At 49.5% G+C, this 12,169-nt stretch overlaps 1 protein-coding gene across 2 annotated transcripts; it reads right to left on the bottom strand.

Annotated features, from left to right (window-relative positions):
• Positions 1-406: 406 nt before the first annotated feature.
• On the bottom strand, positions 407-11,072 carry LOC119818823 (histo-blood group ABO system transferase 1). Of its 2 annotated transcripts, XM_038336612.1 has the most exons (6): positions 11,035-11,072; positions 10,337-10,393; positions 9,758-9,805; positions 4,438-4,473; positions 3,803-3,937; positions 407-1,147 (listed from the first exon to the last, which is right to left on the bottom strand). In XM_038336612.1, the coding sequence occupies exons 1-6, from the start codon at positions 11,055-11,057 to the stop codon at positions 457-459; spliced, it is 990 nt and encodes a 329-aa protein (XP_038192540.1). In that variant the 5' UTR covers positions 11,058-11,072; the 3' UTR covers positions 407-456. The 2 variants fall into 2 exon arrangements, with proteins under 2 accessions (XP_038192540.1, XP_038192541.1); XM_038336613.1 differs by lacking the exon at positions 9,758-9,805.
• Positions 11,073-12,169: the final 1,097 nt, after the last annotated feature.

The following is a 12,169-nucleotide window of genomic DNA, read 5'->3' as shown; positions in this document are numbered from 1 at the left end:
CTCACGTACCAAAACTGAGCAGAGGTGATGGTCACAGGTTGCTGATCTGCTAGCTGGGCTGGACAGCAGCTAAGCACCTCTGAGGCCTACAGGCTGTGAGTCTCCCTGTTCTCCTGCCTCTTCCCATGCACATTGACCACCTCTCAAGCCTCCAGAAGAGGCAGAAACTAGCTGAGTGAGGATGCCCAGGCTCTCAGGTAACTGCATGACAGAGTTTCTCCTGTTTCTGGAGGCTCCCGGACCAACCTCCTGAGGAGAAGGAACTTAGGGACACAGTGGGAACTGAAAGTGACTGTCACTCTAGGGCCTCAGAATGTGGTGATCCAAGTGGAACTGGGCCTGCCAGACTCTGAGGTGGGGTAGAAGGTGTCATTTCATAATGTCTCTCAAATTCTTCCAGTTCCACACAGCCTGGAGTGACCCTGGAGATAAGCCTGGCCTCTCCAATAGGAATAGCTATCTGTTCCTGATTGCCTGATGGTTCTTGGGCACAGCCACATATCTCAGCTTCTTCATGATGGAGGGCCAGCCCAGAAGCTGCTGGTCCCACATGTACTCTGGGGACAGCACCTTTGTAGGCTTGTGGTAGAGCAGGTACTTGTTCAGATGACTCTCATCATGCCACACGGCCTCGATGCCATTGGCCTTGTCCTCCACCATAGCCTGATGGCAGGCCTTGGTGAGATGGTACACCTCCACCACTGACCCCCCAAAGAAGGCCCCCATGTAATAAAAGTCACCCTCATCCCGGGGGATGTAGGCCCGGGACTTCGGCCGGCGCTCATAGGAAAAGGCCCCTCGGCTGCTACCGTAGAAGCCAGGATGCAGGGTACCGAAGAGTGCCGAGAGAATCTCCACACCCACGTGGTCACGGAACTTCATGTCCACATCTGCACACACCAGGTAATCCACCTCATGCAGAAAGCGCCGCTCAGAGAAGTGGCTGATCATCTCCATCCTGTGCATGGACACATCCTGCCAGCGGGAGTAGTTGCGCACAGTCAGCACCACCAGCTTCCGTCCTGCCCCCAGGGGCACCTGCGGCACGTCGGCAGGACGGTCAGTGAAGACATAGTAGATGACCTTGTGTCCCACCATGAAGTGCTGCTCTGCTGTCTCCAGGAACAGTTTCAGGAACACCACATACCTGTGTAAGGTGACAAAGGGGTAAGCAGAGGTTTAACACAGCTAGGTCAAGACTAACCAGGGCAGGGGCCCAGGCTGCAGAAACCACAGCTACCATGAGGCTTGAAGCAGCAGAATCCCCACTTTACAGCTGTCCTGAGCAGTCTGCAGGCTGTTCCTCACCTCACCCTCCTTTGCTCCAGAAGGGTGTAACATCAGCACCACATCTTAGCAAGAAGCCCTGAGGTGGAGGCCTGGAAGCTTTGACTCAGGCAGTACAGATGACTTCAGACACGGGGATCCAGGCAGATATCCTGCAGGTATCTCTTGTTTTGGCAGGCCCCTCAGCAGGCCACCTCTCCATGAGTCTGTCACCCTACCCCTAAAAGTGACAGCTCCCTACTAACACATTCCACATCCCACACCCTTGCATTGGCCTGAGCTGAGCCTGTGCTGAAGGACCCTACTTTCTAAACCCTGGCGGAACAGGATGAATCTGTAAGGGCCTGGTACCCACACCCCTCCTTTGTGGCACCCTCCAGGCCCTGTCTCAGGAAAGGAAGGGGTCTCTGTATCCCAGACCTTCCTCATCAGAGACTTGAAGGTGCCTGTGGACAGGGCACTCAGTAACTCACTATGTCCCTAAGTCTCATCCCACATTCACTCCACCAGAGGAAGAAATCACCTCAGAGTATGCAGGGGAGGGGAGACAGACACCCTAGAAAGAAGGGCAAGCCTATCCAAACCCTCAGGTATAATGACGGAAGGCTTCTAACCTAAATTCTAGGTCCTCTCCCAGTCCAGGTTTTCACCCGTTCCATATGGCTGCTTTTTCCTTGATGACTCCCAGGTCCACGTTTCCCCACCGTGGGAACAGGGATCTCCATCACCTGGGAAGTGTGCCAAGCGCTCCCCACCTGTCATAAACAGGCAAATGGCTGTTTTCCCTGTGCAAAGGTGACCACTGGGCTCCCAGCTGGTTCCCTCTGAGGCCTCCTTCCTACAGACCAATAACCTACCGAAACCTAGCACAGGGCTCTCGCTCATGTACACAGCAGCACCCAGACAAGGTAATGTTTATATCTTGTTACTGTCAATTGCTAGCTCCTCCTAGTAGCTGCAGACATTCTCAAGGTGCCTAAGATCCCTCCAGGTGAGCCCCAAACCTTTCTCAGGTCTGAATGGTACAATGGCCTCAGAGCTACCCTTGAACCTCACCTAGCGCTGCAAGAAGGATACAGAATTGTCATATGCGGACAGCACAAATGTCTCTCTCAATTCCCTTACAGCCTTCCACACTGCAATGTTGCCCTGACCTGATGTTCCCACAGGCTGCCACAGCCTCCCACAGGCTCCACAGGCCCCCCACAGGCTCCACAGCCTCCCACAGCCTCCCACAGCCCCCACAGCCTCCCACAGGCTCCACAGCCTCCCACAGCCTCCCACAGCCCCCACAGCCTCCCACAGCCCCCACAGCCTCCCACAGCCTCCCACAGACTCCCACAGCCTCCCACAGGCTCTACAGCTTCCCACAGCCTCCCACAGCCTCCCACAGGCTCCACAGCCTCCCACAGCCTCCCACAGCCCCCACAGGTTCCCACAGCCTCCCACAGGCTCCACAGGCTCCCACAGGCTCCACAGGCTCCACAGGCTCCCACAGGCTGCCACAGGCTCCACAGGCTCCACAGGCTCCCACAGCCTCCCACAGGCTGCCACAGGCTCCACAGGCTCCCACAGCCTCCCACAGGCTGCCACAGGCTCCACAGGCTCCACAGGCCCCCACAGGCTCCCACAGCCTCCCACAGCCTCCCACAGGCTCCACAGGCGCCACAGGCTCCCACAGCCTCCCACAGCCTCCCACAGCCTCCCACAGGCTCCATAGGCCCCCACAGGCTCTCACAAACCCCATAGGCTCCCACAGGGCAAGGTTCTTGCCTGAGGCCTAAAGTCAACTTGACCCAGAGTCTCAGAGGTACTCCCTGACCCCAGGTTTAAGGTTTCACTCAACCATTTCTGTCCTTTTCCTGCATCCGAGGATGCTTCAGTGGCCACAGCTCTGCTGGTACCCTGTCCCTGCCAGCCCTGAGGATGGGGATCCTCACCTGATGTATGTGCTGAGAGATGCAAATGGTACCTGCCTGAGAGCACAGAGACCTGGAGGCAGTTGGCCTGGGGTTCTGAAAGGAGGCAGAGCTGGCTTCATTCCCCTGTGAGCCCATCAGTAGTCAGGAAGGTGGCAGAGTGAACAAGCCGTACCCCCCGCCCACTGCATCCTAAATAGAGGCATGGAATTTATATCTAGGTATGTCTAGCCTCTACCTTTACCATTGTGCACATATGTACATGTGTGGTGTGCATGGCCATTGTATATGTTCATCTTTACTTGCCTGTGTGCCTGTGTGGAAGACAGAGGTTGATTTTGGGGGGTCTTCTGTCATTTTTCTTTTCTGTTCTTTGGACAGGGTACCTTCTCTGACTCTAAAGCTCACTGCTTGCCCATGCTGTCCAGAAAGCTGCCTGGATCCACTTGTCTCTCCCCTCCAGCCACAGTACTGGGACTACAGGGGTGTGACATTATGTCCGCCCTTTACATGGGTGTTAGGGATCAAACTCAGGTCCTCACGTCCCTGAAGAAAGACTTTATCCTCTAGCCATCTCTCCAGCACCCTCTGCTTACTTTTTGATGGCAAACACAGTCAATCCAATGGTGGTGTTCTGAAGCCTGAACTGCTCGTTCAGGATGTCGATGTTGAAGGTCCCCTCCCAGATGATGGGAGCCAGCCACGGAGTCAAGACAAGGACATCTTCTCTACTACAAGGGGAGAAAGTCACAGGCAACATGTGACCAAACACATCTGCAGGAACCCTTCTCAGATTCCACATCCTCGGCTTCCACTAGAGCTGCCAACATCCACGATGTGGGCTGTGCTAATTGGCAGCTCTCACTGACTACCCCAACCCCAACCACACTCTAAAAGCAACTGAGTTTACTGCCACTGCAGCCACCACATCTCTGAAAATCCTGATGACAGAGACAGAAAACAATGAACAGAAGCCCAGATAGGAAATGAGAACCAGAAGAATCTCTGGGCTCCAGAATCAGACAACCTTAAGTCTCGGAAAGGGTTGTTGAAGTGCATGCAAAGAGAATCATAACTGGGTTTTTGTTTTTTCTCAGTTCTTTGTTCTTCCAGTGCTGGAGACTGACCTAGGACCTCAGGTGTACTTCTAAACTATTCCCAGCTGCAAGCAATCGTCCTTCTGTAACTTTACGACTCCTGCACTGCACATGCACTGACTAAATCTACTCACCTGGGTGTTAGTGCCTTTGGCTGGGCATAGACCATCCTGCAATAAGAAAACACCAGAACTCAAGGTGACAAGGAAGTCCCTGGGATGCATGTCACTGGCGGCTGCGCACCTGACACACAGACCTGAACGAGTGGTGGCCATCTTGTCTGTCCATGATCCTGGGAGCCTAGGATGGGCTGAAGCAGGAAGATCACAGTCTTGACCAAAAGTAGGGAGAGAAACCATGATATCTCCTACCCCACTTAAGGATAGGAGAGACAAGGACTACTTAAATTCACAAACATGATGGGACCAAACAGTTTTGCCCCTGGTAGATGCTGACCACTCCCACCTGGGCCAGCAACCTGCCTTCATCCTCTTCTGGCTGGTGGCACACAAAGTCCTGGCCCTCTCTGTTATGATTTATGGCATGAAAGGGACCCTGGCGGGTCCCATGGCATATAAGGACCTGTTAAGGCACCAGAGAGACCTTTGTGGCATATGGGACCAAATCACGATCAGTGACAAATACACCATGCAGACAGAATTTGAGTGTGGAGTTTATTGAGGGCAGGGTAGAAAGGAGGGAAGGAGGGGAGGGAGAGAAGGGAGGAGAGAGAATCAAAGGCCTGTTTACATATTCAGAAGAGCAGGGAGGGAAAAACACAGTCTGTTACAATATACAGAGGACCAAGAGGTGAGTGACTAGCCACCGGGCAGGACACACCACTCTCTAGGGCCTCTATATGGGGCCAAAACCCCAGGCCCCTCCCCCACCTGCCTCAGCTTCTCTAGTCAGCCAGCTGGAGAATTTCCTGCAGGTAGGCTGCCCCAATACACACCCCCCATTCACTGGACCCTGCAAGCTACATGCCCCAACCTGTCCCCAAACATGCCTATCATCCTGCAAATTCAGTGGAACTCTGAAACACAGTCTGCTACAATACAGAGAGGACCAAGAGGGTGATTGACCAGCCACCCAGGGGGACATCCCACTCTTTAGGGCCTTCACATGGGGGCAAAGTCCTGGGCTTCTCTCCCACCTGCCTCGGCTTCTCTAGTCAGCCTCTAGGAGTTTCCTGCAGGTAGACTGCCCCAATATTGACACTGTCCATTGTCCCTGCAACTACAATCCCCACCCCGCCCCTAAACTTGCTTATCCTTCTACAACCTCAGTGGAACTCTGAAATACAGTTTGCTACAATACAGAGAGGACCAACAGAGAGAACCACAAGAACCATGAGGGAGGACCAAGAAAGGAACACTAAAGCACAGGCTGTGACTGCACAGAGTGGACCAAGAGAGAGCAGGCTAAGAGAGACCTCAGTGGCTGCCCAAGACACAGAGAGTGACAGTAAAGAGCAGATCGTGAACAGTTCCTAAAGATGAAAACAAACACAGCAAGGACTGGACCAAGATGCAGAGACACTGCCAGCATCAATTGAAGGAAGAGATGGGTAGGTGCCAATGCAAGAATTCATTGAAAAACCTAAAAAGCAACATGGTAACACAAGAACCCAGTGGTTATACAAGAAGACTTTATCATCCGAATCCAGAAGAAACAGAAGAAAATGATTTTAAATGTAACTATATAAAGATGAGGGGCTGGAGAGATGGCTCAGAGGTTAAGAGCACTGACTGCTCTTCCAGAGGTCCTGAGTTCAATTCCCAGCAACCACATGGTGGCTCACAGCCATCTGTAATGGTGCCCTCTTCTGGCCAGCAAGCATAGACAGACAAAACACTATATACATAATAAATAATAAAGATGATGGAGACCTTTAAAAAGGAAGTGGAAAACTCCCTGAAAGAAACGAAGGAAAAGATAAAGAAAAATTGGAAGAATTTAATAAATCCCTCACAGAAACCCAAAAAAGACCATGAAAAACCAATCAAACAGGTGAAGCAAAGAATATGAGATTGAATACTGAAATAGAGGCAATAAAGAAAACACATACCGAGGAAATTATGGATATGAAAAATCTGGGTAAATGAACAGGAACTACAGAGGCAAGCATAACCAACAGAATACAAGAGCTGGAAAAGAGAATCTTAGGTGTTGAAGATACTATAGAGGAAATCAATTCATTCATCAAAGAAAACATAAAATTCAACAATTTTTTTTAACATAAAACATAAAACATTCAGAAAATCTGGGACACCATGAAAAGACCAAACCTAAGAATAATAGGGATAGAAGAAGAACTCCAGCTCAAAGGAACAGAAAATATAATCAACAAAATCACAGAAGAAAACTTTTCCAACCTAAAGAAGGATATCCCTATGAAGGTATAAGAAGCTTACAAAACACTAAATAGATACTCATTGTTGTTTCTAAAATCCCCGTGTTCCTATTCCCCTGGGCGGTTCCCCAAGCAGCCAGTGGCACAGTGCGTGGTTATCCTGGGCGGTGGGCTGGTCCAGCCATGCAGCCAGGAGAGCCAGCTGCAGCTGGTCTTGGAGAGCCAAGCGGGCGGGTGTAAACAGGCGGCGGGTAAAAGACACATAGACACAGAAAATAGGCATAAAGCTAAACATTTAATAAAGGGGGGAGAGAGAGAGAGAGAGAGAGAGAGAGAGAGAGAGAGAGAGAGAGAGAGAGAGAGAGAGAGAGAGAGAGAGAGAGAGAGAGAGAGAGAGAGAGAGAGAGAGAGAGAGAGATGTGTACACGCCGAGAGAGAGGACAGCAAGAAGAGAAGGAACCAAGATGGTGACGAGAGGTCAGAGGTAGCGGGAGTGGGCATGGCTTGTCTCTTAAAGAGACAACCAAAAGAATAACACTCATAGCTAAATAATAATCAAAACGCAAAACAAACATAATAAAGAAAGAATATTAAGAGCTGCAAAGAAAAAAGGTCAAGTAACATATAAAGGTAGACCTAACAGAATTATACCCAACTTCTCAATGAAAACCATAAAAGCCAGAAGGTCCTGGGCAGATTGCTGCAGATGCAAGCCCAGACTACTATACCCAACAAAGGTTTCAATCACCATTGATGGAAAAAACAAGATATACCATGAAAAACCAGATTTAAACAATGTGTATTCAAAACCTAACCCTACTAGAAGAAAACCCCAACCCAAGGAAGTAAACTGTGGCCACAAAAACACAGGCAACAGATAACCTCCCACCAGCAAACCCCCCAGCTCCAAAAGGGAAAAACACATGCACACCACCAAAAAATAACAGAAATTAACAACCACTGGTCTTTAACACCTCAATATCAATGGACTCAATTCCAGTGGAAGGGGAAGATGAGAGGAGAAGGGGAAGAGGAGGAGTACTTGAGAGAATGGGATAGTCGTGATGTAGGAAGAACAGAAATGAGAGCAAGGAAAGAGATATTCTGATTGAGGGAGTCATTCTGGGCTAGTAAGAAACCTAACAATAGAGAAATTCACAAGGATGACTCCAGCTAAGTCCTTAAGCAATAGAGGAGAGAGAGCCCAATCTTGACTTGCCCTGTTATCAGACTAATGAATATCTTAAATATCACCATAGAACTTTCATTCAGCAACTGATGAAAACAGAGTCAGAGATCTGCATCAGAGCACTGGGCTGAGCTCTCAAAGTCCAGTTAAAAAGTTGGAGGAATGAGAATATGAGCAAAGAGGTCAAGACCATGATGGGGACACCTACTGAAACAGTTTACCTGAGCTAGTGGGAGCTCACTAACCCCAGCTGGACAGGGAAGGAACCAGCATAGGACTAAACTGGTATCTCTGAAAGTGGTTGACAGTTGCATGGCTGAGGCAGATGGAGGGTCCACTGGCAGTGACGCCAGGATTTATCCCTACTGCTTCTACTGGCTTCTTGGGAACCCATTCTCTTTGGATGGATACCTTTCTCTGCCTAGATATAGTAGGGAGGGCCTTGGACCTTCCCCAAAGCACTGTGACTTACCCTCTCTGTGGAGTGGATGGGATGGGGTGGGGTAGGGTAGGGGGCAAGTGGAGGAAATGGGAGGAGGGGAGGGAGTGGGAACTGGAATTGGTATGTATAATGAAAAAGGATAGCTTGTTTTCTTTTTTAAAAAAATAAAATAAGAAGAGCAGGGAGGGAGAGATTAGGAGTGGACGGAGCTTGTTTCTTAAAGGGACAGGGTACTGTCTGCCATGCACACTGGTGTGACATAGGGTGTGACACACTGTGCCAGGTTCCCAAGGGACAGGGCCCAGGTATGCCTGAATACTAACACTGTCTCTGTCAGAGATCAGCCTTAACATAGGTGTAAAGTTTTCTCAAAAGGCCTAGGGCAATGTATGACAGTGGGATGTCCGCACAAAGGATGTCAGGCCCCAAGGGACAAGAGTCACCTTTGCTAGGAAGCTGCTTGCCCTATGATGGCTTGTAAATCAGAGAACAGGACTGGAGAGAGGCTCAGCAGTAAGAGCACAGGTTCTTCTTGCAGAACAACGGGATTCAGTTCCCAGCACCCACATGGAGACCCACACCAGTCTGTAACTCCAGTTCCAGGGGATCTGAGTTTATTTTCTGGTTTTTTTTGGGGACACAGGAATAAATGTGATACACAGATATACATGAAGGCAAAACGTTCATACACATATAAAAATTATTTTTTTTAAGACAGAGAAGAAGCCTTTAAATAAACAAGGAAAATTTTGGACGGGGGAAAAAGTTTGATGACCCCCTTAGTGGATGAGTCTGGCCAGTCACATAAGATAAACCCTACAGGACCCCATCCCTAGGAGGCACTACTACAGAGTGGCCATGCTCACAGGAACAACACAGAACAGGCAAGGTGGGTGCCAGGACCCCCAGTAGGGCTGGGCAATGGGAGTCGGTGTTTAACGGACACAGTTTACAAGATGGGATGTTCTGGAGATGGATGGTGGTGATGGCTGCACAGCAGCACGAATGTGCTTACTGCACTAAATGTTGAAATGGTGAGGACGGTAAACTCATGTGTAGTGTGTGCTGCTCTGGGAATGGGGTGAACAGCTGTAAACTCAGCTCTGTACCACAGGAGCCAGGCAGACAATTTATTTATTTATTTATTTATTTTTATTTTTTGGTTTTTCGAGACAGGGTTTCTCTGCAGCTTTAGAGCCAGTCCTGGAGCTAGCTCTTGTAGACCAGGCTGGTCTCGAACTCACAGAGATCCCCCAGGCAGACAATTTAAAAGTCACAATTTAAAAGTCAAATGACATGCAGTTAGTCAACACAAAGTGTAGGGCTAAGTGCTCTGCTTTGGGCCAGGAAGGGACATCCCAACTGCTCATAATTACACACACACACACACACACACACACACACACACACACCTCCATCTGCACCCCCTCAGTCCAGAGTGGCGAGCACCATGTGAGGGCAGGTTACCTTGACAGGGCTACAATTTCCCGGACATCCAGCTCTCTGACAGGCACACTGCAAAAGGAGAACAGAGGAGACAGATTTAGACCAGGTACACAGAGACAGGAGGAAGGAGCATGGCTCCTGAGGGCACAATAGTCTGTTACAGTTAAAGAACAGCATAATGGTGAACACCCCAGACACTATGTCAACAACATGAAATCAGGCACTGTCATCCCACAGATTCCAATGGGTAGGGAAGAGAAATTGTTCTAAGGGCTGCCCATGTAGGTAGGAGAATGAGCTTGAAGCCAGAAAAGACAACAGTTCCCCCCCCCCCCAATCACTCCATCTAAAGACAGAAGAGGGCAGTTGAGGCTGCTCTGGGCATCCTAGAGTAGGAACAGACCCATCCATGCAGAAGTACAGGTAGAGGCCACAGCATGCAGTGAAATATTCATCTAGTTAGTAGCCAAAACACACATACACATGTATGACAGACACACAAACATGATATACACATACATATAAACAAATATGATACACACATATTACACACACATATGATACAAACATATATGACACACACATTCTACAAACACTCACCAAGTCACAGCTCCTTGGTATCCCAGTTCCTGACTTTTGTGGCTCAGGAACCCATAGCTGTGGGAAGGATGTGCACAGGGGCAGCTGTTCAGGACACAGACCTGAGACTGCATGTCCCTCCCTCCAAAATGCACCACTGTACCCAGCACAGTGAGCACAGAAGGTCCCAATGGGGATTCAGGGCCACATGACAGTACTAAGCATGTCCACCACACTAAAAGAAGAGGTGGCAAGAGGAAGGACCCTGGGCACAAGGTCTGGACCTGGACACATGTAACAGTGGCAGACAGCCCATTCTCCATGTCAGGTACCTATAACCCAAGATCACATCTGGGACTATTTTCTGATTGCATCTACAGAAGCCCCAGTAGACATGGTAGTGACTTTGCTCTGTGAGGGTTCTCAGACCATCTGCATCTAGACAGAAATGCCCCTGAGCCCCGAGGCCTGCCTTTCTCTCCTTCCCCAGACCCACCCACATAGCTAGGGTCAAATGACAGGGAATCCAGCCCCAAGATTTTGTGAAATCAAAAGAGGTTTGCAAGAGAGGCTTCACTAAGGAGACCAAAAAAGCTTGACATGCCACTGTGTTGGAGCAAGAGCACCATCTTCATGACGAAAGTGGTAGTGGGTATGCTCACGGCTCAGGGTCCCCATCAGGGTCTCAGGAGCTCTTCCTCACCAGCCTGGATTCTTACCCAAAGAAGACCAAGACGAACATTGTGAGGGGAAGGATTCCAAGGTGAAGAGAGTAGCATTTTTGTCTTCCTGAAAAACAACAGCATGGGATCCAGTTACTCACCCCCTTCTTGGGCCTGACTCCCCTCCAAGTCTCTCCTGGGATTCAGAGGTCATCCCCAGGACCACAGCCATCACTGTGTCCTATCTCAGGCAGCCCCAATCCCAGCTGAGGCTCCAGCCTGACTGAGCACTCAGAGGGGAAAGTTGTTTACTTCCTGCTCCTGATCCAGCTGCTCCCTTGGGTCCTCAAGGTTCTCTAAGGGCCCCCATGTCCTCAAGCTACTGAGCACCCCTTCAGAAACAAACCAAAATGAATACCGTGGGGGTCATTGCTCACTCCATCAGAGGAGGCTAGGACCAGCTCCTCCTCTGTCCCCTGTAGGCTCACATCCCCAAGGACAGAAGTTGGCCTGTGTTGACTGAGTTTTCTGACCTGCTTGGTTTCCACAATCGTTAAGTCCCAAAGAAATCACACAGAGGTCTACATTTACTATAAACTGATTAGCCCATTAGCTCAGGCTTCTTATTAACTCTTATAACTTATATTAACCCATTATTATTGTCTATATTAGCCACATGGCTCAATACCTTTGTTGGTGGGATAGGTCACATCTTGCTTCTTCTGTGGCGGGCTCACAACTGCAGAAAGAGCTTTCTTCTTCCCAGAATTCTCCTGTTCTCATTGACCCACCTCTACTTCCTGTCTGGTTGTCCTGCCTATACTTCCTGCCTGGCTACTGGCCAATCAGCATTTATTTAAAACACAATTGACAGAATATAGACAACTGTCCCGCACCAGGCTTGTTCTAGGACTTTTTCTCATGCTGGGGTTGAAACCCAGGGCTCATGAGTACTGGGTAAGTGTTCCACTGCTGAGCTATGCCCCTAATACCTCAGATGACTGTCACATTTCTAGAAGTTATGTATTCTCATAATCAAGTTCAAATAGACCTAAAAGACATAGATCCAAATAGACTCATGTGTGGGCTCTGGAGAAGAGCTCAGTGGGTAAAGCTTTGGTCACAGCCACACAAGCATAGGGACCTCAGTTCAGATTCCCAGAGCCCAGTAAAATCCAGACATCTGAAATCC

The sequence above is a fragment of the Arvicola amphibius genome, chromosome 7 (assembly GCF_903992535.2).
Source record: "Arvicola amphibius chromosome 7, mArvAmp1.2, whole genome shotgun sequence".
Classification (NCBI taxonomy): Eukaryota; Metazoa; Chordata; class Mammalia; order Rodentia; family Cricetidae; genus Arvicola; species Arvicola amphibius.
The sequence above is the reverse complement of the archived record's forward strand: the minus strand, read 5'-3'. Positions and strand labels throughout refer to the sequence as shown.

What these genes read in the sequence shown, in the direction of transcription:
- LOC119818823 (XM_038336612.1), bottom strand. Translation starts at nt 11,057, where the DNA reads ATGTTCGTCTTGGTCTTCTTTGG. An exon ending in TTCGTCTTGGTCTTCTTTGG is followed by an intron (nt 10,394 to 11,034) that starts GTAAGAATCCAG and finishes TCCTTCCCACAG; the next exon opens with CTATGGGTTCCTGAGCCACA. An exon ending in TACCAAGGAGCTGTGACTTG is followed by an intron (nt 9,806 to 10,336) that starts GTGAGTGTTTGT and finishes CTCCTTTTGCAG; the next exon opens with TGTGCCTGTCAGAGAGCTGG.